The 24,386-nt window shown below is 41.6% G+C and overlaps 1 protein-coding gene across 2 annotated transcripts; it reads left to right on the plus strand.

Annotated features, from left to right (window-relative positions):
- Positions 1 to 507: 507 nt before the first annotated feature.
- GINS1 (GINS complex subunit 1) lies at positions 508 to 22,835 on the plus strand. Of its 2 annotated transcripts, XM_057703900.1 has the most exons (7): positions 508 to 661; positions 4,596 to 4,660; positions 8,969 to 9,067; positions 9,683 to 9,773; positions 12,931 to 13,047; positions 16,296 to 16,370; positions 18,701 to 22,835. In XM_057703900.1, the coding sequence occupies exons 1-7, from the start codon at positions 587 to 589 to the stop codon at positions 18,767 to 18,769; spliced, it is 591 nt and encodes a 196-aa protein (XP_057559883.1). In that variant the 5' UTR covers positions 508 to 586; the 3' UTR covers positions 18,770 to 22,835. The 2 variants fall into 2 exon arrangements, with proteins under 2 accessions (XP_057559883.1, XP_057559884.1); XM_057703901.1 differs by lacking the exons at positions 4,596 to 4,660; positions 8,969 to 9,067; positions 9,683 to 9,773.
- The last annotated feature ends 1,551 nt before the right edge of the window (positions 22,836 to 24,386 follow it).

Consider the following 24,386-nt stretch of genomic DNA (forward strand, 5'->3'; position numbering starts at 1 on the left):
ACTGCAATGAGAAGCTCCCACAGTGCAACGAAGAGTAGCCCCCCGCTTAGCAACAACAGAAAGCCGGCATGCAGCAGCCGATTAATTCATTCATTCATTCATTAAAAAGAGAAAAACAGAGGCAACGCTGGGTGCTAACATCATTGCACACATTTTCCAGGCCTGCCTCGTGCGTGCCCCTGTCAACCTAAACAAGAATGAATGAATCCAACGGAAAAAAGGGCGTACGTCCATCCCAAGCTGTGCTGCTGGGGAGGTGTCCTGCGGCTCAGCCTGAGCTCGGACGGAGGCCTAGACCGGGGGCGGGGCTGAGGCGCGACCGAGACCCGCAGCGGCCTGGGTGCGGGACTCCCCCGGGCACAGCGGCTGCACAGCGGCTGCACGGCGGAGGCAACTGTCCTCTGGCGGCCGCCGTAGCCGGGAGGCCGGCAGTGCGCTCCCATTGGACTTGCGTTTTGGCGCCAAAGCCGGGAGGAGGCGGGGTTGGCGCCGCGGGATCCGGAGCGGTGGGATCCAGAGGCGTGGGGCCCGGAGCGGCGGCAGTTTGCCTGAGAGTCTGTGGTCCGTAGGGGCTGGCCCGTCCACCATGTTCTGCGAGAAGGCCATGGAGCTGGTCCGCGAGCTGCACCGCGCGGCCGAGGGAAGGCTACCTGCTTTCAACGTGAGGGCGGCGGGCAGGCGGGCGCCTCCCGGGGGTGGCTTCTCTGGGGGCTGCGCAGCCGGGAGCGGGACGGCGGGTGGCTGTGGCCGGGTCGGTTTAGGCGGGGGGTGCCGCCCCGTTCCCCCGCCGCCGCCGCCGCGCGCCCCCCGCCGGGTCCTGCGAAGTGGCCCCGGAGCTCTGCGCGCGGGCTGGACGGCCGTCGTCTCTCCCGGGGGACACGCCGGAGAGGCCCGGAGGCCGGTGCTGGAGCGCAGGTGTGAGTTACACAGGGGAGGTTTGGACCGCGGTAGCTGGGGCGTTAGGGCGGCGCCTGGAAGCGTGCGGTGAGCGCAACCCCGCGGGGGAGCCGGCGGTGCGGACACCCTCTCCCCGCCGGGGAAGCGCGGCCGGCGCGGGGTGCGCGGGCCGCAGAGGGGCTCCGGGGCCGGGAGGTTTGCTGTTCACTCACAGGGCATTTCAGGCGAGCGATGGGGTAACTCTTTGTGTTTTGTCGATAACTGTGGCAGCGCTTTGGGAAATGGACCGAGGAGGAGAAAGAATGGTTCTGGGTGGTTATAATAGACCACGTGAGAGATGTGTAAGGTGCGAACAGCCCGGTCAGCGGGCCCTGAAAGCTGTGTGCTGAGACAAAAGGACTTGTAGCCACGAGGACAGGGCTGGAGATGGGATGCGGAGCGGGAGAGGGGAGGGGTCGGCATCTCCGGAGGCTTTTCTCTCAGGCAGCGGAGTAAACATCTGAGGTCAGCAGGAGGAGTGTTTGGGGAGAGTGAGTTTTGTTTTGAACGTTCAAGAGCAGTTAGTCTGACACTTAGGTCATTTTACAGGTGAGGAAACTGAACCGCGTAAATTATGGACCAAGTTAAGGGGCTTGTTTGAACTTGAAGCATATTGAAGGCAGAGCCTCAGTTTGAACACAGGTATCCTTAGATTCCAGTCTGTTTTTCTTGCAACTTCAGAGAGTTACCTCATCTAAAAAGTTAGGAGACCACAGTGGGAAGTTCAGTAGAGACGCTGGAATGCGGAGGCGTGGAGGCTCTCCAGTGTGGCCCCACTGGGCTCGGAAGACTAGGTCCTTTGGGGGTCATGGTGCAAGGGAGGAAACGAGCCGAAAGGCGCAGAGACTGCCCACAGGTGCTGGCTATTCAGACCCTTAGTCCAGCTCTTTTTCGCCCAAATTTTAGGATAAGTGTTGGTGTTCCACTTTGGGGGGTGGGGGGGCGTCAGGGGCTGACTTAGAAATTGTAAAATCACTCCCTATTCTGGGTCTTAGTTTCCGGAGGTGCACCTTTTCTTGCAGTCTTGCCTTCGGGGGCTGACCACTGGCACAGATGAGGTGGGGCAGACCAAGAATTGATCTGATTGACCCCAGACACCCATGACCCACACAGACTTTCAAGAATCATTCCTCCCAGGCATGGTTTAGATAGCTGGTTTAGAGCAGGGACTCTGCCTTGTTCATTCCAGAATCCCTCACGGTTAGGTGTTGTGTTCTGCAAATTGGAATGATTAAGCACTTTCCTACATGCAAAACTGTTAATAGCTTAATTGAGTTCTTTTATCTTGGGTTCCCAGGGGCTTACAGCCAGAGGTGGGAGAACAAAATGATGCAATTACCACTATAAATTTTAAAAATCAAAATCTGAAAGCTTGTGTGTATCTTTACAAAATTATTTCACACTTGTCTTTTGTATATGTTCTTATCTACTAATTGTGCAAGGGTTTTAACTATTCCTTAAAATAGTATTTGTTATAAAAGGAATATTTAACTGAATTCTAATAAATCAGACTTTTCCATGATCTCTTTTTAACTAGCTGATGAAAGGGAAGGTAGAAGTCATGCTTTAATTTTTCATCAGGAGTCATATATTCGAGCAGGATTAAGTAGTGTAATTTTGCAATTACATCAGTAGTGCCAAAGCACTTTTGCTAATGCATATATTTTGGCTCTAAAAGTAGATGGGTTGCTTATCTTTCGTTTTGGGTGGTTTGTTGTTGTTGTTCTAGCATTAATGGGTTTTTTTCCCCTTTTTAAAAAGTTTTTAATTGAAGTATAGTTGGTTTACAATGTTTCAGGTGTAAAGGTTGCTTGTTGACAGACTTATTGTGTGACATTTATGAATTTTATAGTTCTGTTTCTATCCTTCCAAAGAAAAATTTTTTAAAAATTTTCCCAAGTAGATATTAGAAAAACTCCTTTGACCTTTCTATTTTCTATTCTAGCAGTGGTTGGTTGGTTGGTTGTTGTTTTTGGTAGTAACCTTTTAAGATCATTTCCCAGTAAATAATAAATTATTTACATTTTGTCATGCATTATTGCTTCTGTAGGGCTATTGGGTTTTTTTGTCATTAGCTTTATCGAAGTATAATTTATATACAACAAAATACACATTTTAATAGACCTTTGAGTTTTGACAAATGTATGCAATCATAACCAGTAACCCAGTCAAGATTTCTGTCACCTCAAGGATTCCCTTTTTTCTTTTGTAGCTACTAGCTACCTCCCATCTGCAGCCTTAGGTAACCATGGATTTTCTTTCTGGCACAGAAAGAAAATCTTTCTGATGTATATCTTTTTTTTTAAATTAACTAATTAATTAATTTATTTATTTTATTGGCTGTGTTAGGTCTTTTTTGCTGTGCGCTGGCTTTCTCTTTTTTTTTTAGTTGCGGTGAGTGGGGGCTACTCTTCGTTGTGGTGCATGGGCTCCTCATTGCCGTGGCTTCTCTTGTTGCGGAGCATGGGCTCTAGGCATGTGGACTTCAGCAGTTGCAGCACATGGGCTCAATAGTAGTGGCTCACGGGCCCTAAAGCGCAGGCTCAATAGTTGTGGCGCACAGGCTTAGTTGCTCCGCCGCATGTGGGATCCTCCTGGAGCAGGGATCGAACCCGTGTCCCCTGCATTGGCAGGCAGATTCTCAACCAATGCGCCACCTAGGAAGCCCTTTCTTTTTTAACGTATGTCTTTTTTAATGTATTTCTGGAGTCAGCATGCTAGGAGTTACAAATTTTTCTGGATAGGGCCAGTTGGAAGCATACAGGTGTACTCCTTTCTATCTGACTTCTTTCCTCAGTACAGTGTATTCAGGATTATTCTTAATTAGTATGTTGATTGTGTATTTTGTTAGTAATTCATTCCTTTTTATTTTTTTAAATTGTGGTAAAATATATATAACTTAAAATTTGCCATTTTTAAGTGTACACTTCAGTGGCATTAGTTATATTCACATTGTTGTGCAACCATCACCCTTATTTCCAAAACTTTTCATAATCCCCCCAAAACACTATAACCTTTAAGCAGTAACTCCCCAGTCCTCTTTCCCCTCAGCCCCTGGTAACATCTAATCTACTTTTTCTCTATGAATTTGCCTATTCTAGACATTTCAGATAAGTGAATTCATACAATACTTGTCCTTCTGTGTCTGGCTTATGTCACTAAGCCTAATGTTTTCATGTTGTTGTGTGTATCAGTACTTCATTTCTTTTTTTGGCTGAATGATATTCCATTGAAGGGATATACCATATTTGGTTTATCTGTTCATCAGTTGGACATTTGGATTATTTCCACTTTTTGGCTGTTACGAATAATGCTGCTCTGAATATTTGTGTACAAGTTTTTGTATGAACATAGGTTTTCAGTTCTCTTGAGGATATACCTGGTGGTGCAATTGCTGGATAATATGGTAATTCTATATTTAACTTTTGTGGACCCATCAGACTGTTTTCTACAGGGCTGTCCCATTTTACATTCCTACGTGCATTGTACAAGGGTTCCAGTTTCTCCCATCCTCTCCAACACTTGTTATTATGGCCATCCTAATAGGGGTGGAAGGACTATTGGTTTTTGATAAGATACATAAATCAAAGATAAACATACATAGAATATTGCTACAAACTTGGTGGGGGAATTCATGAGTGTTATTTTATATGTTCTAGGAGGATGGACTCAGGCAAGTTCTGGAGGAGATGAAAGCTTTATATGAACAAAACCAATCTGATGTGTAAGTTGATAAAATTGATGTTTTAAAAGAATTTAAGAAATATGATATTGAAACCAGATAATCTTAACATTAGTTTTTAGATATGATTTGTTTAATTCTCCATGAGCCTGATTGTACCCTAACTATACAGAAATAGAGGGATTTGTGTTAATCACTGGTCTGTCTATGGGGATTCAAATAGTGCTTGGCACGTGGTAGATGTTCAAAAATTTTGGTTGTTTGACTGACAGGACTTGAAAGGAATTAGGGTGGACCTAAAAGAGGTGAGACAGAAGCAAGTAACAACCCTAATAAGTGAAATGTATTGTTCCCACTGCTTGCTTTCATCAGTAAAAGCCTTAGTGGGTTAAAGGAAGAACAGGCAGTTTGTAAACTTACCAGGAGAAGCAGTGACTTACAATAGCTTGAATGGAGTTCACTGAGAACTAGTGCTACACAGAACGCTCCCGCTTGGTAGGTGAGAGAGTTCTGGAGTTGCAGACTTTTTAGAGCCAAGCTTGGTAGTTGGCACAGTGGAGAATTTGGGCTGAATGACAAACTTCATAGGGTCCTGTGATTTGGTGAAGAGTAAGACACAAGAGTACTGACTGCGGGATCAAAGGTGAGGTATTCAGATCTCAACCTGTCTGCAACATGAGGTTTCATCTTCGGCCTTGTTAGGAAGTGTTTCTGTCAGTTAGTTGGAAATAGAAATCAGTAGCATGCTGTTAAGATCTGTGGGGTGCACAGAACAGTGGGAACATTTTGCAGTTACTGTGTTTAAGGATAGATACAGATGGAAAGAGGAACTGAACTGCAACAGGTCTGCAGTAAATGTAAGGGAAATGTGGTAAAGTCCTGAACTCAGGTTCCCTGGCCATTCATTTGTTCATTCAACAGATATGTACTAAACAGCTATGAGCTGATAAATGGCTCAGGTATTTCAATTGTAAACAACATAATCAAGATTTTTGCCCCCATGGCCCTCACAGTGTAATGCAGAAGGCAGATATTAAATACAGATACACTGGGAATTCCCTGGTTGCCCAGTGGTTAAGAATCTGTCTGCCAACGCAGGGGACACCGGTTCGATCCCTACTCCAGGAAGATCCTATATGCCGTGGAGCAACTAAGCCCATGTGCCACAACTACTGAGCCTGCACTCTAGAGCCCTGGAGCCACAACTACTGAGCCCACATGCTGCAACTACTGAAGCCCACGAGCCTAGAGCCTGTGCTCTGCAACAAGAGAAGCCACTGCAACGAGAAGCCCGCACAGCACAAGGAAGAGTAGCCCCCCAGTCACTGAAACTAGAGAAAGCCTGCTCAGTGCAATAAGTAATAAATAAATTAATTAATTTTTAAAAAATGAAAAGAAAATACAGATACACCATGTTGGAATACATGTTATGAAGGAAAACAACACTAGGAGAGAGAGTCATGAGTTGAAAATATATTAGTAGATTGAAGAATCAGGGAATTTCTCTCCAAGGAAGAGACATTTCAGCTGGGGCCTGAAGGAGAAGCAGGTTTTAGTGAGGCAGTCATCGTGGGCAGAGAGCATCCTAGGTGGAGGAAACAGCATATGAAAAGACTGTGAGTCATGAAAGAGGGTGGGAACTGACTGCTCAGGGAACTGACCATTAAAGAAGGCCAGTGTGGCTGAAGCTTAGTGAGCAGGCGGAGGATGACACCACGTGAAATTTTGAAGCATGTGGGGCAGGTGGAGGCATGTTTGTATTTTAAAAGACCACCCTGGCTACTGTGTGGAGAGTGGACGGTGCGGCAGAGAGGAGAGGGAGGCAAGCTGGTCTTGCAGGTGACGGGAGAGGTGAGCCAGACTAGGGGAAAGTGAACAGTTTACAGACATATTTAATAAAGGAGGTGTCCTAGCAGGCCTTGGTCCAGTAAGAGAAGGATTTTCCTATATTTGTACCACCTGGAAATTCATGATCCAAAATTCTGTGTCCTATCCTAGTTCTGGGGGGACAGTCACTATTACCAGTTGCTGGTTAAAATGATTTGTCAGAAGAAATCTATTCCTATTTAATTACTTGTGTGTAAATGTGAGTTTTTTAAGGAAGTTCTTATGTACCTAAAGTACTCTGATGTTAGGTTGGGTGTATTTTATTTGTGCTGTTTCTTTTTAATCCAGAACACATTGTAAACAATGTGGAGAGTAAGGAATTCCCTGGTGGTCCAGTGGTTAAGACTCTGTGCTTCCACTGCAAGGGGCATGGGTTCAATCCCTGGTTGGGGAACTAAGATCCTGCAAGCCTCGGGGTATGGCAAAAAAAAAAACCCCAAAAACAATGTGGAGAATAAATCTAACATTTGTAGAGTGGCAGAAGTACATAGAACAGATCTAGAAGACACGGTAAGTTGGGACATATTTTGCCTCTATTTTCAGGGCCTGGAGCAGGCACATATATTTTGTATCTATCTGTTTCCTTTTAAAACTCCAAAGTAGATTCTTTTTTTTTAATTGATTAATTCATTTATTGGCTGGTTGGATCTTTGTTGCTGTGAGCAGGCTCTCTCTAGTTGCAACAAGCAGGGGCACACTCTTCATTGCAGTGTGCTGGCTTCTTGTTGCGGTGGCTTCTCTTGCTGCAGAGCACAGGCTCTAAGCACGCGGGTTTCAATAGTTGCAGCACGTGAGCTCAGTAGTTGTGGCTCGAGGGCTCTAGAGTGCAGACTCAGGAGTTGTACATGGGCTTAGTTGCTCTGCGGCATGTGGGATCTTCCTGGACCAGAGGTCGAACCCATGTCCCCTGCATTGGCAGGCAGATTCTTTTTTTTTTTTATTTATTTTTTTATTTATTTATTTTTTGGCAGGCAGATTCTTAACCACTGCGCCACCAGGGAAATCCCTCCAAAGTAGATTCTTATTCATTCTGTATACCTGGCTTTGTTTTGTTTTGTTTTCCATTTTTTTTTTTTTTATTTATTGTGGTAGGATACACATCACATAAAGTTTATCTAAACCTTTCTCTTTTTTTTTGGCCTTGCCTGGGGGAATGTGGGACCCTAGTTCCCTGCCCCCTGCCCTGCAGTGGAATCCCAGAGTCCCAACCACTGGACCACCAGGGAAGTCCCCCATCTTAACCATTTTTAAGCATACAGTTCAGTGTATTCAGTACATTCATAATGTCATATAGCCATCACCATCATCTTCTCCAAAACCCTTCATCTCAGAACTGAAACACTATACCCATTAAACAATTGTACATTTGGTTTTATTTTATTTTACTTATTTATTTTTTATCCGAGCCTCAAGGCTTGCGGGATCTTAGTTCCCTGACCAGGGATTGAACCCGCGCCCTCGGCAGTGAAAGTCCAGGGTTGAAACCATTGGACTGCCAGGGAATTTCCATACATCTGGGTTTTTTTTTTTTTAATAAATTTATTTATTTATTTATTTATTTTATTGGCTGTGTTGGGTCTTTTTCTTGCTGTGCGTGGGCTCCTCATTGCCGTGGCTTCTCTTGTTGTGGAGCACAGGCTCTAGGCACGTGGGCTTCAGTAGTTGCAGCACATGGGCTCAATATTTGTGGATCACGGGCTCTATAGCACAGACTCAATAGTTGTGGCACATGGGCTTAGTTGCTCCGCGGCACATGGGATCTTCCTGGAGCAGGGATCGAACCCATGTCCCCTGCATTGGCAGGTGGATTCTTAACCACTGTGCCACCTAGGGAGCCCCGTACATCTGGTTTTAAAGTGCGATACTTGTCTAATATCTAAGGAGATATATATTTTATAGGGTAAAACCAAAATTTTCTCCCTCTCTGTGAAAGACCCTAAAGTACAGAACATGCACATAGTTGAAGATCACCTAAATATTTGTTGGATGAGTGGAGGACCATTTGACTCTAGAATTCTTAGCTCACCTTAGTAGAATAAGGATTTGGAAGTACCACGAAAAGAGGACTCCATAGGGTAAGAACATGATGTGAGGCCATAATCTTGTGCACTGTGATATTGGATCGCTCTCTTATCCCAGCATGAAAAAAGATTCCAGAAAGTGAGGAAACACGATGTTTGTCTTTTGGATACAGTGAAGATTAATCAGTGTACAAAACACAAAGTGCCACATGGCTCAACGAAACAATGGAAGTGTGATCCGAGGCAAATTAATTAGCTTTTGGCTTTTTTTAAATCTTTTAACCTATTAGCAAAAGCTCTGATGTGGAGGCAAATATTATTTGGGTAGGTTAACTGCTAACATAAATGGATAAAAACAAGCATGGAGTCAGTTGTTAGCTGACTTTGAAAATTCGACTGATACTGAAATAGACATTCTTTTCCTCCTTAAATGTTTTACCAGGAATGAAGCAAAGTCAGGTGGACGAAGTGATTTGATACCAACCATCAAGTTTCGGCACTGTTGTTTGTTAAGAAATCAGCGCTGCACCGTAGCATACCTGTGAGCTTCTCTGTGTTTGCTGGGGTGGCAGGGAAACGTGGAGGCTTCCCATGTGGTTTGCCAATTAAGCATTTCATGTGGGTAACAGAAATTCTTAGAGTTGTCTCTCTTTTATAAGCATTCTAAATTTTTCTCTTTTTTCCATTGAAACATTTTTTATTATGAAAAACTGCATTATTGATAAAACTAGGGAATAATATTATAAACCCCCATGGAGCCATCATGTAGACTTGACAGTTCTTAACATTTTACAATAATTGTTTCATCTTGTTTTATTTGTCTATGCCAAAACATTGTAGAATGTTGGGCATTTTACCACTGAGTACTTTAGTATGCACCTCTAAGAAATAAGGACCTTGTGGACCCTTTCTCACGTGACCCCGGTATGATTCCCATTCCTAGAGCAATGAACACACCTTCACAGCATCCATCCAGTCTGTGTTCCTGTTTTCCCTGTTGTCCCAAAGATGTCCTCTTACAATGGTTTGTTTGCCTCAGGAGCCAAATAAAAGTCCACATGTTACATTTTGGTGATTGAGTCTTGAGTCTCTTCTGATAAAAACAACTTCTGGTATCCCTTCTGTTATGCCATCTAATACCTTATTAATGTCCTAGGTATGACCGATTGCTTCGGATTAGAGCACTCAGGTGGGAATATGGCAGTGTCTTGCCAAGTGCTCTACGATTTCACATGTCTGCTGAAGAAGTAAGTTAGCACTGTTGTTCAAGTTTGTGTATTTGGAAAATGCATGAGGTTATGGCATTGTTCTGTAATAGTGTTTATAGTGTTTCTCTTTTTGTTTTAACATTTGTTTTTCAGTAGCTTTTGGTCTGTGGTATATACTTTGATGAGGATGGTAGGAGTGATTCTAAATGCTGTATGGAAAACTACTATTACTTAACAAAATAAAGGGTCCCATTATATTACTTGTTAGTGATTGATCAGTAGGATTAAAAAACTGGCATTATTATTGGGAGATTTGCCATAAAATATGTGTGTGTACATATTTTGCTTATCAATGTGAATATTCGTGATGAAATTCTTGATTTGTCCAGTCACTGAGGCACAATATTTTAGGACACAGGATTGGAGTCAAGCAAGCTTGTTTACAAACCTTGGCTCTGCCACTGTCAGATCTTGGGCAGGTGACTCAACCTCTCCCTTTGCCTAAATTCCCTCATTTACCATAATTGTTTCATCTTGTTTTATTTGTCTATGCCAAAACATTGTAGAACATCGGGCATTTTACCACTGAATAGTTTAGTACACACCTCTAAGAAATAAGGACCTATGCCTATGGGGTGGCAGTGACTTCTGACACTAACTACCTAGAATTAGACCAAACTACATGGGTTAAGACTGCTCTCATTTCACATGCCAGCCGTAAGTTTGAGGTTCCCAAGGCCACCCTCCCTTCTGACCAACTGGCTACAAATTCAGAGGTTCCCACCATCCCCTCAGGTTTGGGGCCTTTAGCCTCATGATATCAGTCCAACTTGGAGAGAGGGGAGGGGGGCTAGAAGTAGAGCTCGGTCACCTGTGATTCAGTCAGTCATGATTTGATCAATCGATCGAGCCTGTGCAGTGATACCCTAGAGCTGAGTGAGCTTCCCTGGTTGACAGTACTTTGTGTGTACTGTTAAACATCAGTGTGTCAGGAGGGTGGTGTGTCCTGATTCCCCAGGGAGAGGGTACTGGAAGCTTCACATTGGGGACCCTCCCAGGCCTCATCCTGGGTGTCTCTTCCTTTGGCTGGTCCTGATTTGTATCCATTTCACTGCAGTAGAACTGTGATTGTCAGTATAGTGCTTTCCTGGGTTCTGTGAGTCATTCTGGCAAATTATTGAACTTGAGGGAGGGGTGTGTGTATGTGTGTGCACACACACTTTACTAATGAAGGTTATGAAGGTGTTTTTCTGTGTAGTCTTTTATGTATATATGTATGTATTTATGTATTTTAAAATATTTATTTATTCGGCTGTACCAGGTCTTAGCTGTGGTACACAGGATCTTCTTTGTGGCGGGTGGGATCTTTAGTTGCAGCATGCGGGATCTTTAGTTGTGGCACGAGGAATATTTAGTTGTGGCATGTGAGATCTTTTTTTAGTTGCATCCTGTGGGCTCTTAGTTTCGGCATGTGGGATCTAGTTCCCTAACCAGGGATTGAACCCAGGCTGCCTGCATTGGAAGCACAGCGTCTTAACCGCTGGACCACAAGGGAAGTCCTCTGCATGGTCTTTTAGCAGTTATCTTGTTTGACCTTTCACAGAGACCCACAGTACTGGAATATGCTTCTGCGAATAATGCAAGAGCCACGTTGCATTTGGAATATGGAATATTGAGATGGCACCATTTATTGACAAGATCCTCTTTTCCCCTGCTCTGTGCATAGCGCCAATTTTGTCATAAATTGAGTGTCAGTACCTCTGTGGATTTTGGATGGGGGACTTTCTCTTCTGTCTTAGTCTATTTGTCCTTGTACCAATTTCATACTGTTTAAATTATTGTAATTTTAGAGTGTCTTGAGTAAGTGTTCCTATCTTGTTCTTCTTTTTCAAGTTCTTGACTATTTTTGGTTTTTTGCATTTCCTTGCAAATTTCAGACTCAATATGTCAAGTTCCATTTTTTAAAAAATTGGGGTTTTGATTGAGATTGAATTGCATCTATCGATCAGGTGACATTATTATAATACTGTATCATCCAATCATTGAAAGTGGTATATCCTTCCACATATTTAGGTTTTCTTTGATTTCTCTCAACAATTAAAAAAAAAAAACATTTACTAAAATATAATTTACATACCCTAAAGTACATACTTTTACAGTATACAATTCAGTGTTTTTAGGATATTCACAGACTTGTGCATCCGTCACCACCATCTTACCCAGAACATACTCTTTCCCCTTTGCCCAGCCCCTAAAAACGACTACTTTCTCCATGGATTGGCCTAGTATGGGTTTTTCACATGAGTGGAGTCGTGCAATATGTGGCCTTTTGTGTCTTTGACTCGGCGTGTTTTCGAGGTTCATCCATATGGTAACATGTATGAGAGCTCCACTCTGATGTATGATTGAATAATCGCATTGTAGGGATGTATACATCTTATCTATTCATCAGTTGATGGACATTTGGGTGTTTTTCTCAACAACGTTTTACAGCTTTCAGAAAACCCGTTAATACAGAGTTTGAAGTTTGAAGAGATCATAATACTGAAATGGTGTATTTTTTTTCTTTTTTTTTGTAATAAATTTATTTTTATTTTATTTGTTTTGTTTTTGGCTGCGTTGGGTCCTCGTTGCTGCACGCGGGCTTTCTCTAGTTGTGGCAAGAGAGGGGGGCTACTCTTTGCTGCGGTGCATGGGCTTCTCATTGTGGTGGCTTCTCTTCTAGAGCACGGGCTCTAGGTGCACAGGCTTCAGTATTATGGCACGTGGGCACAGTAGTTGTGGCTCATGGGCTTAGTTGCTCTGCGGCATGTGGGATCTTCCTGGACCGTGGCTCGAACCCGTGTCCCCTGCATTGGCAGGAGGATTCTTAAACACTGTGCCACCAGGGAAGCCCCTGAAATGGTGTATTTTTCATGGTTTGGTTTCTGGTGCAAAGTTCCTTGGGTCTGTGATTGAGTATGCTGGGATGCAAGTTCTGTGAGAACAGAGTTGTTTGTTCACTTTGTTAAATGATCCTCAGTACCTAGACCAGTGCCTGGTTCATAACAGGCAGTCAGTACTATTTGTGGTTTGAATGAGTGGTCGCAGTAATGATCCATGTGGAGAAGTGTGCTGTTTTTGGAAGGATTAGTATACAGTTTCTGCAAGTTTGTTTTCTTACAGCTTTGTCAAACGGCCATCTTTATGTTTGCAGATGGAATGGTTCAATCATTACAAAAAGTCCCTTGCAACCTACATGAGGTCATTGGGAGGAGATGAAGGTTTGGATATCACACAGGATATGAAGCCTCCAAAAAGCCTATATATAGAAGTGAGTATACCTTTTTAAAATGGATTTTTCTTTAATGCATAGACTGTGATGACTTTTGTCTGAGAAAAGGGGTATATGGATATACATTAGTTTATTCAGGCATACCTTGGAGATATCATGGGTTTGGTTTCAGACCCACAATAAAGTGAATATTTAATAAAGCGAGTCACACAAACTTCTTGGTGTCCCAGTGCATATAAAAGTTATGTTTACACTATACTATAGTCTACTGAATATGCGTTAGCATTATGTACATACTTTACTGCTAAAAAATGCTAACTGTCATCTGACAATGCAGGGCTGCCACAAACCTTCAATTTGTAAAAAACGCAATATCTAAGAAGCACAGTAAAGCAAAGCACTAAAAAGAAAGGAAACACAAACCCAAACCAAAAATTTTACCTGTAGTTGGTGACAGGAATAGGGTGAAACAGCTAAAATTTTCTGACTGTACCTGTTTTAAAAAATTTTTTTTTTTTTTTTTTAATTTATTGGCTGTGTTGGGTCTTCATTGCTGTGCGTAGGCTTTTCTCTAGTTATGGCGAGCAGAGGCTACTCTTTGTCGCCGGTGCATAGGCTTCTCATTGCGGTGGCTTCTCTTGTTGCAGAGCTCGGGCTTCAGTAGTTGTGGCATGTGAGCTCAATAGTTTTGGCTCGTGGGCTCTAGAGAGCAGGCTCAGTGGTTGTGGCACAGGGGCTTAGTTGCTCCATGGCATGTGGGATCTTCCTGGAGCAGGGATTGAACTGGTGTCCCCTGCATTGGCAGGTGGATTCTTAACCACTGTGCCACCAGGGAGGTCCTGAATCAACCTCTTTTAAAGAAGTATTTCTTAGCTCTGTCCACTGAAAAGGCTTAGAAACAATGACCAACCCAATAGCCATGAGCATCCACATTCTTGAGTCTAAATGCCATTTCCCATGAAAGGAAACCAGGACTCCTGGGGGAAGATGGCTGATTCCAGGTCTTAAATAGATTAAAGGTGTACCAGCTGAGCATGGAAAGCAAAGAAAGTATCAAGGACTACAAGGGGAGTCCTGAAAAGACTTGGGAGCTCTCGTTAGCCAAAGAAAGGACAATTTGAGCATCAAAATGATTAACTGCAGTGAACTGCATCACATCAGTTGCGTTAGAAGCATGAGTGATAGTGACCCTAGCAACAACAGTTTTAAATCTGAAACCTCTTTGGGTCCCCTTGGAGAATATGAAGGATGCAGCCCGTTTTGGAAAATGGTAAATGGAAGAATGGAGTCAAGCATCCATCTGCCTTTACTGAACAAATTCTATCTTAGAGTAGCCAAATTGTTTATGAGTGAAATCTCTTTTTTTTAATAGAAGAATTCCAGCTAATAAATGCAGCAGGAATAAAAGAACTAGATTGCTGCCATTTTGTAGCCCTAACGCATGGAGGCAAATAGCTGCTAAACCATTAGGTGAAAAGGTAAGAGAGACCTTAGTAGGGATATGGGTATGGATAGCATCTAGACCCACTGATCAATCTTAACATCCAAAAAGGGACACCAGACATTCTGTGCTTCATGACATCATAACACCATTTGCATGATCTGATCCAGCCCCTACACCTAACTTCCAGTTTATAGGAAATTCAGGGATGGGGGAACATGTTAAATGACCCCACAGGAATCCACAACAAAATCTATTTTTGGGAAACTACCAAACTGCCCAGTTTCTCTAACAAATAAGTTGCCAAGGGGAAAGGGGGAGAACTCTGTAGATTAAAGGAGGCTTGGAGACATATCAGAAACACATAACGTGTAGCTCTGGTTTGACTCTCACTTGAACATGGCAACTTTAAAAAAGAATTCATAGGACAAAATGGGGAAACTTGAATTCTAACTGGGTATTTCATGATACTAAAAAATTATTAATAAGGTGATAATGGTATTGGGATTCTTTTTAAAGAATCTTATTTTATAGAAATAGGCACTAAAATATTTATAGATTAAGTGAAATGATATCTAGGATTTGCTTCAAAATAATCCAGAAGGGACTTCCTTGGTTGTCCAGTGGTTAAGAATCCGCCTTCCAATGCAGGGGACTTGGGTTCGATCCTTGGTGGCAGAATAAAGATCCCACATGCCTTCGGCAACTAAGCCCTTCAGCCATAACTACTGAGCCTGTGCACCACAACTAGAGAAGCCTGCATGCTGCAGTGATGACCCAGCACAGCCAAAAATTAAAAATAATAATAATCCAGAAGTGGGCAAGGGAACAAGATTGGCCTCATATTGATAATTCTTGAAGTCAGTTGATGGAACATGGAGTTTATTATAGTCTTCTTACTTTTGAATCTATTTGAGATTTTCCACAATAAAAGTCTATTTAAAGAAGCAAAAAGGTGGTAGTGATGGGGGGGATTTTTCTAAAATAGTATTTCTCAAACCAAGTTCAAATACCTTTGGGAGTTATGGTAAGATTGCAGAGGAATCACAGGACATGAAGTTATCCAGGAAAGGTAGCAATCTGAGACTTGCCGCTGGAGTTGGCTTTCGTCACACCAGTGCTAGTACTCTGGAGAATACACTGAGGTCTGAACTCTCATAAGAGATGAAAAATGTCCTCCCGCCTTCCACTTGGAGCTAGCCAGGTCTGAGATTTCTGGGGCTGCCTTTCAGCGTTCCTTCTTTGCAGCTGTAGAAGTGACCATCAGGCTCCTTACCCCTCCCACCTTCCAGCTAAGAGCCTCTCCTGATTCTTGTAATATGAGTCTGTATGTGTTCTTTTCCAGTATGCTTCTAAGTAATGCTGAGAAAGAGCCTGAATATTGAAGGAGATTGGCAGAATCTTTAAAACAGAAATCTTGCAGACTTATGTCCTTTTCTCAGATATTGATACTTTATGGGAGGAATCTGTAAGAGGCAGGTTGGAGTAGATCTAAAACATTCTCTTTTCTTTGTAGATAGGTTTTCAGCTGCTTGATTTTTCACGATTTGCAAAGGGAAAAGACTCCAGTGATGTCATCTCCCTTTGCCAGCTCCTTAGGTTTCCTTGCTGTCAGTGCTGACATACACATATATTCGGAGATTTGCCATTTTTCTTCCTCCCCATCAAAACAGGACAATTGCAACACTAGAATACCACAGGAAGGAGTACTAGGCCTAAGTACACAGAGAAGAAACAAACAGAAAGCCTAATACTTTCCCTGTGGATATATGTACAATCTCTATCTGCTTTATGGTTGCTGCATGTTAAAAAGTAATTTAGGTAAAACATCACTTTTTCTTCTCAGGTGCGGTGTCTAAAAGACTATGGAGAATTTGAAGTTGATGATGGTACTTCAGTCCTATTAAAAAAGAATAGCCAGGTATTTATTGTCTTCAGACACTTTACATTTTGTAAGAGTGCTGAATGATGGAAATGTTGGAATCAGCAAAATAAATCACCTTGTGATGAACATTTGTATCATAGGAATTAAGATTATTATAAAATACTCTTGTCCTTTTTCTAAATATAAAGACTTGAAGGAAACATTGCATATAGTAAGAAAGGGTTAATTACAGTTGACCCTTGAACAAGGCACAGGGATTGGGGTGCTGACAGACTCCCTCCTCCCCACACAGTCAGAAATCTGAATACTTCTATCTCTGCCTCAAAAACAAAGGAATTGATAAATGACTCATCCAAGGGCTGGAAGCAAAAACAGTTTGAATACAATTAGGACCCAAGTCCTAGTTCTTTTGATCCCACCTGTTGTGATCTCTAATAGAACACAAGCTTTTCCCCACACTTAGTCAATTTAAAGATCTGTAAAATGAAAATGCAGGGGATATATATGTGTGTGTGTATATACACACACACACATGTATGTATATAAATCCACATGTTTAAGTGGAGTCATGCAGTTCAAACCCATGTTCAAGCGTCAGCTATAATTTATTAGGGTATTGCTTGAATTTAATACTAAGCATTTTCCTGGGAAATTGCCACAATGGGTCTTATTTTAGTTCAGGGGCTATTAAATTGTTGCATTTAGCTGCCTTCTTCAAATTATTATTTATTAAAAAGGTGCTAAGCACTAGTTTTCAGCCTGTATTTCTTTACCTTTTAAATCCTAGTTCTTCAGCTAACAAGTAGTGATATGGATCAAAAAATTTCTAAGTATTTAATATATAAACATAATAGAATTTAATAGGGACAGACTGAAATTGTGAAGTTGTAACTTACACTAAATTTTTCCTTACAAAGAATCTCAATTTATTTATTGTTTCCTTAGAAATCTTCATGTTGACATTAGATGAATTCACATTAGCTAAATTTATTTTATCCTATCTCTATTTTCTGTAGTCACATTAGCATAGGAGGAAAGATGAACTTGTAAAAACCACTCTTTCCTTTGTTGCCTGCCATCATGTTATGAGACGGTTGGTATTTAATGACCCTAGTCACGTTTGTTGACTTTTGTTTGTGCTGTTGAGCCAAAGAATTGTTCTGGTTATGTGCTTCTTGGCTCATTTCCCTAAAAGAGGGTGAGTTGGTCTTTTATTTTTACTAGTACCCTTGGAGCTTTAAATAGTTTCCTGAAACAAAAGTTGAATTTTTTAAAGACAGATTTTCAGGGTACCCTAAAATCTTTGGTTGTTAAGGCAGAAGTTTCCCTTCCAAGTGTCCTCTTAGAAGTAGGACACTAATGAATAGAAAGTAGATGGTGAAGCTCTGGGTTCGCAAGAACAAAGCTAGCCTCATAAAGCAAGATCTTCATGACTGGTTTGGAGGAGTTTCTTTGGTCACATGTCTCACATGAGGACTTTGAGTTGAGTTAGTGGAGGACTGTCAGGTGCACAGTGCCACTGAACTGGCATCCACTTCCTTGAGTACTTTCCATAGTCTCTCCTTCAGTTACTTTCTAGGGTTATCTACGCTGCACTTTCTAATGTGCTGTTTTTCGTTTTTACTCAAGTAACTCTGTCTCATCTCTGAGATTTCTTTGGTCACCTGTGAGCTTGGAAAGTCTTCCTGCCTCACTTCCAACACCTTCCTGTTCAGTTTAGTAAACGTCCACTTTTGTTTTAAGCCCTGGTGTTTTGAGAGGGATTCAGACAAGGAGACTCCTTTCCACCCCAGAATGAGAGCAGCGTCCTCTCAGGAGACATGGAGGGTGAGCCTTAGCCAGGCACCGGCATCTTCACAACCAGCGTGTAACCAGCACCCATGTCATAGGTTACAGAGACTTTTAATCCGTGGAAAACATGGGAGAAGAGCTGCACTGTTAGTAGAAGAATGACTGTTAAGACTCAGATGGTAGAAAAGTTTTAATGGAGAACACACCCCTTCCATTTGCATTCCTAATGAGCTGTTGCTGCACCACTTGCGATCCAGTGCCCCAGATCTCACCTACCTGGGTTTTCTGTGCATAAATTTTAAAATGCAAACACTAAGGAAAATACCTACTAGAATTAAAAACTCCTTAGTTAAATTTAACTTAAGCAAACTGTGAATTTGTTTATAAAATTCAGATTTCAGTACAGCTCTAAGTGACATCAATTTCAGTTCATTGAAACAGCAAATATACTTAAGTTTAGGTTTTAACTATTTAGCTGGTGGAGTTTGAAGTATAATGCGTTGCTGCTTTTTAATGATGCATGACATAATTTAAAATTCTTTTCGTTCCTTTCTCTTGCTCCCCTCTTCCCTTAGCACTTTCTACCTCGGTGGAAGTGTGAACAGCTGATTAGACAAGGCATTCTGGAGCATGTGCTGTCGTGACCCAATGGCTGCCAAGGCGACCTTGGTGCGAGGTTGGACCCAACCAAGGACACTTCTCCACCTCCTTCTCCACCTACCCCCAGGCCCACCACTTTTTGGTTTTACAATTTAGACTTTCTTTAACCAGAAATGCTTGGCAGAGGAGTATGGTTTGTTTTTCTTTTTCTCTTTTCATTTGAACCTTAGTTTCTCTTATTTAATTTCCAAATATAATTCTATAACCTTCCATTGTAAACATATTTTTGAATCTATGTTGTATGCTTGCATTTTGAAGCATCAGTTCTCAATAGAGAGTTTGAATTCTTGCCATACAAAGACTCCACATATCCAACCTGCTGTCCACAGTTCTAGAGGGAAGTCCAAGATCAAGGCTCTAGCAGATTCTGTGCCTAAAAAGAGTGCTTCCTGGTTCATACACCTCCATCTTCTCATTCTTTCCTCAGCTCATTATTTTTCTATTGTACAGGATTTTCCCCTTTGTGTGGTAAGTTGTATCTGTAATCACAACATTCCTACAATTCCCAAAATACTGTAGTATGTTTTTGTTTAATGAAAGTGAACATTTATCAATATTACATTTTAATCTCTTTTAAACAATGAGGAAGAGTTTCACCTGGCTGTATAGGGAGACAGTAGGTCCCTGTGCATCTGGTGGTGTTGTTGGAAGTGTGCACTGTGTGAGGAAGGGAGCTGAATTTTTGCATTTCTTGTTTTCAAATCACATGGGCAGGTGGAGCTAATGGTCTATAAAATTTTCAGTGTATTTGATGTTTAATAACATATTAACTTACCACCTGGCTATTTAGGAAGAAAGGAAGGACACAGTGGATTTTGCCCATTTCCAGCAGTGGTGGCTGGTCTGGCTCATGCCTGTCTGCGAGCTTATGGGGTGAGCACCAGGAACTCCACTTTGGGAAGAGAAATTGAAATTGGGGCTAGGAAAGGAACTTTGTGCAGTTTCCTCCCAAGAGTCACAGTGACCAGAAAGTCACATGAAGAGCTGGTCAACTAAGTGGAGGGCAGTTTCTATTGCCCGCTAAACTGAAAATGGTAGGCATTGAAGAGGCACAGAGTAGTCTTGCCTGGTGGTCAGTGGCCTTTCCCCACAGGTCCCTTCCATGACCAGCCCAGTAATCTCAGAGGCATTCAAATTTAAAATCCAGATAAACTCAGTACCTGGGACTCTCTGCAGTTTCTCAAACAGGGGAATGTTTCTGGCCAAAATTATACTCAAGAAATCAAGCTATAGAGGGGATCTACCTAGGCTGTGGATCTGCATATTTTCACAACACATGTACTTAGGTCAGTAGGCAGCCTTTGGCAGATTTGTTTTTTTTTTTTTTTTAATGGCCATGCCTTGCGGCTTACGGGATCTTAGTGATCTTAGCTTCCCGACCAGGGATTGAACCCACGCCCTTGGCAGTGAAAGCAGAGTCCTAACCACTGTACCGCCAGGGAATTCCTTCATTTTTAAAAATAGTTCCTCCCACACCTTCATAGCCAGATCAGATTTTCATCTGAATCTCTGCCAATAAACAATAAGGAAAATTTCCCTAGTGGATGGGATGGATGATGTTTTAACTGTAGGGTAGTTGTCACTTCCTTCCCTTGCATTCTGCTCTTCTAAGCATGTGGAACCATGTGCAGGTGAGCCTAGAGTCCATGTGGGTCAGCTGTGAGGATAAATAGCAGTGAAGGCCATTGCCCTGTCTCCAGCCCAGCATCATTCCTGTAAATTATATGATGTACTTTTCTGTTAAATTCCCAAAATAAAATAATAAATATATCCCTTATTTGAAGGGAATGTATATACTAGTTGAAAAGTTAAAATTTTGTAGGTTTTACTGGTTTATGTTGACTGGCTCTCTAGAATCGTGGCTAGAATTTTAAAATGTTTTTTTCTTATAGAGGTAATACATGCACAATTAAAAAGGTTTAAAAAAATATGTAGAAAATGAAAGTTCCCCCTTTACCTACTAAATACCACCATCCAGTGTGTCCACTGTTAACTGGTTACGAATGTAAGTGTAATCCCATTTCAATTTTTTTTTAAGTTTATTATTTATATTTCTATTGTCTGCGTCATTGCTATGTGCAGGCTTTCTCTAGCCTTGGCGAGCAGGAGCTACTCTTCGTTGCGGTGCGGGAGCTTCTTATTGCAGTGGTTTCTCGTTGCGGAGCATGGGTTCTAGGCACACAGGCTTCAGTAGTTGTGGCTCTCGCACTCTAGCGTGCAGGCTCAGTAGTTGTGGCTCACGGGCTTAGTTGCTCTGAGGCATGTGGGATCCTCTCAGACCAGGGCTCGAACCCATGTCCCCTGCATTGGCAGGCAGACTCCCAACCACTGCGCTACCAGGGAAGTCCCCCATTTCTTTTTAGTATTTTCCCACTTTCTAGTTTTTGCTCCTAATGTCAATGGACTCTTCTTTTGTATTATATTTTCAAATTGGTTTTGGCTGATACATATAAAAAAGCTGTAAATTATGATGATTTGGCCACATTCCTATATGAACTCATTTCTTTTTCATATCAATTTTGTTGTCTAGAACTTTCAGGAAAATGTTGAGTACTGCTGGTAATAGCTGGCAACTTATCTTTTTCCTGACTTGACTGGAATGCCACAGTCTTCTTAATCTCTCTGTCCCATACTTCTCCAGGAAAACTACCAAAACTTGTGGCGTCCTTCAGTGCAACTTGCAACCTCAAAATAAATTCAATACCATAATAAAACAAAACAGCGGTAATTAACAAACATAATTTTTCCAAGTGCACTTTGGGAACTTGAGTGGTGATCATAGATGGTTTCTCACTTAACTCCCTAAAGTTATGAATTATGTATATAGAATTTTATTGTTGAATTGTCTTCCATTCCATTTTAACATTCTTCTTGGTCATGGTGAGTTAACCATTCAATGAACTACAAGATTTGATTTGCTGTTATTTATTGTTGAATTTTGCAACTGTGAGTGATGCTGGTTTATAGTGTTTGGGAAGAGGGGAACCTGTGTGTGTTCACATATGTGTCTATGCTTTGTCAGTGTTTTCAGTTATCTGTTCTATGAAACAGCTGTCTGAACACAGTGGCTTTAAATGACCCCATTTTATTAGCTCTCCCAGTTCCATGGGTTGACTGGGCTCGGCAGGGAAGTTCTGCGGATTTTCCTTGGGGTCCCTGATGCAACTGCATTCAGGTGGTGGCCTAGCTGGGATGGCTTGGCCTTTGGTCTCCATGTGGGCCTCTCCCTTGGTTCTCTCTATTGAGCTGGCTGGGTTTCTCACCTGGCAACTTAGAACTCCTGCAGGGTTAAGAGGGTGGATATGGGTGCTGCTAGTTTTCTGAATGGCTAGGCCTGGTACTGGAGTAGTATCATTTCTGCCAAATCCAGTCAATTAATACAGTTATAGGTGTCCAGATTCAGTGAAGAGGCCACATGGACTACACGGAGGCAGAACAGCGAGAGGCCCCACAGTCAGATGGGGTGTCAGTGTTCTGGTGTCTGTTTTTAGTGGTGCTTGTTCCTTTGTCTATTTCTCATAGAAATGTAACTTTTAAAACAGCATTAATACCTGTAGAACCATCTCAGTATGAATCTTTGGAGATGTTGATCTTTGATAATTTTTTATTTTCTTTATGGTCAAGTTTTCTACTTTTTCTTAGGTAAATTTCAGTTAATCATGTTTTTCTAAATACTTTAATCTGTACTTTGAAATGTATTGAGGAATTTTTTTCTTTTCTCTGCATATGGTCATTCCTAACATGTATCTGTCTTCCCTTTTTCGTCTTAGTCATGTTAATTAAAAGAAGTATATGTAATGACAATGTATTACTTTTAGGATGTAGAGGAGGGAGATGAAAATTTCAGATGACCTGTTGCTTTTCACAATTGATAGTATCTTAGGATGAGTTGAATTTATTCTATTTTGTAACTTTACAAAAAATTTTTTCACATAGTACAAAATGTAATAGCGAAGAAGGCAGCCATCTGCAAGTCAAGGACAGAGGCTTCAGGAAAAACAAACCTGCTAATAACCTTGATTTTGGATTTCTAGCCTCCAGAATTGTAAGAAAATAAATTTCTTTTGTTTAAGACATCCAGTCTGTATTTTGTTTGGCAGCGCCTGCAAACTAATAGAGGGTGTTAAATACCTTTTTTAAAATAATCTATTTCTGTACTGATGGACACACAAAATTTTCCATCCTTTTGCTATTGTAGACAACACTATATGAGCAACCTTGTACGTATATCATTTTGTACATATACAGCTCTGCGTTTAGGACAATTATAATTTTGATAGCTTTTGACACAATATATAGGAATTGTAATTTGTACTACCACCAGAAATAATGAGAGTCACTCCCCCCTACCCCCTTTGCTAATCATATGTTATTTCCTGTTTGGGGCTGTTAACAAAAAAGATGCCAGGAACATTTGTCTGTAAGTCTTTCATGGACATGTATTTCCTTTCCTTGGGGGCAAATAACTAGGAGTAAAATTGCTGGGTCATACCGTAGGTGTAATTTTAACTTTTTAAGAAACTTCCAAACTCCTTCAAGGTGGATGTGCATTTTGCATTCACACCAGCAGTGTATGGGTTCCAGTGCTTCCACAGCCTCTCCAACACTCGCTATGAGTAGCCTTTTAAATTTTGCCCATTCTAGTAGGTGTGTAGTGCTATCTCATTTAGATTTTAATTTACATTTCCCTAATGACATAATGTTGAGTATCTTTATATGTGATTATTTGGAATCTGTGTATCTTTCATTGGTGAGTTTGTCTAAATCTTTGTCCATTTGTTAAAAGACTAGGTTGTTTTCTTATTGAGTCTTGGGAGTTCTGTATGTATTCTGGATATGTACTTTATGAGATATATGCTTTGCAAAGATTTTCTCCTAGTTTGTGGCTGGTTTGTCTCTTTTTTTTTTTAACAGAATCTTTTGTTAAAAATTTTATTTATTTATTTACTTACTTACTTACTTAGGCTGCACCAGGTCTTAGCTGCGGTATGTGGGTCTTTAGTTGCAGCATGTGGACTCTTAGTTGCGGCATACTTGCAGGACCTAGTTCCCCAACCAGGGATCAAACCCAGGCCCCCTGCATTGGGAGCGCAGGGTCTTACCCACTAGATCACCAGGGAAGTCCCTTAATAGAATCTTTTGAAAAGTAGACATTTTTGGTTTTGATAAAATCATATTTATTCGTTTGTGGTTTTTTATGCTTTTGGGGTCATATCTAAAAAATATTTTTCCAGCTGAAGGTCACTAAAATTTTTTTCCTTCATCTATAAGTGTTACACTTCTAGGTTTTACACTTAAGTTTATGATCCGTTTTGAGTTAATTTTTGTATATGGTGTATGGTGTGAATCCAGGATCATGGCAGGGATGGGGGTTATATATAGATATTCAAATGCCGTAGTATCCTTTTCCTCACAATACGCAAGTAAATGGTTTGCTGTGCCAAGCACACTATTCACAAAACAGGCCATGGGGCTGGGCTTCACCCATAGCATGGAGTTTGCCCACCCCTCTTCTATTCCTTGACCTCTGTAGTGATCGTCATGATTTCCTTTTGTCTGCTTACTTTGGGTTTAATTTGCTCTTTTTCTAGTTATTTAAGG

This window comes from Hippopotamus amphibius, chromosome 12 (assembly GCF_030028045.1).
Source record: "Hippopotamus amphibius kiboko isolate mHipAmp2 chromosome 12, mHipAmp2.hap2, whole genome shotgun sequence".
NCBI lineage: Eukaryota > Metazoa > Chordata > Mammalia > Artiodactyla > Hippopotamidae > Hippopotamus > Hippopotamus amphibius.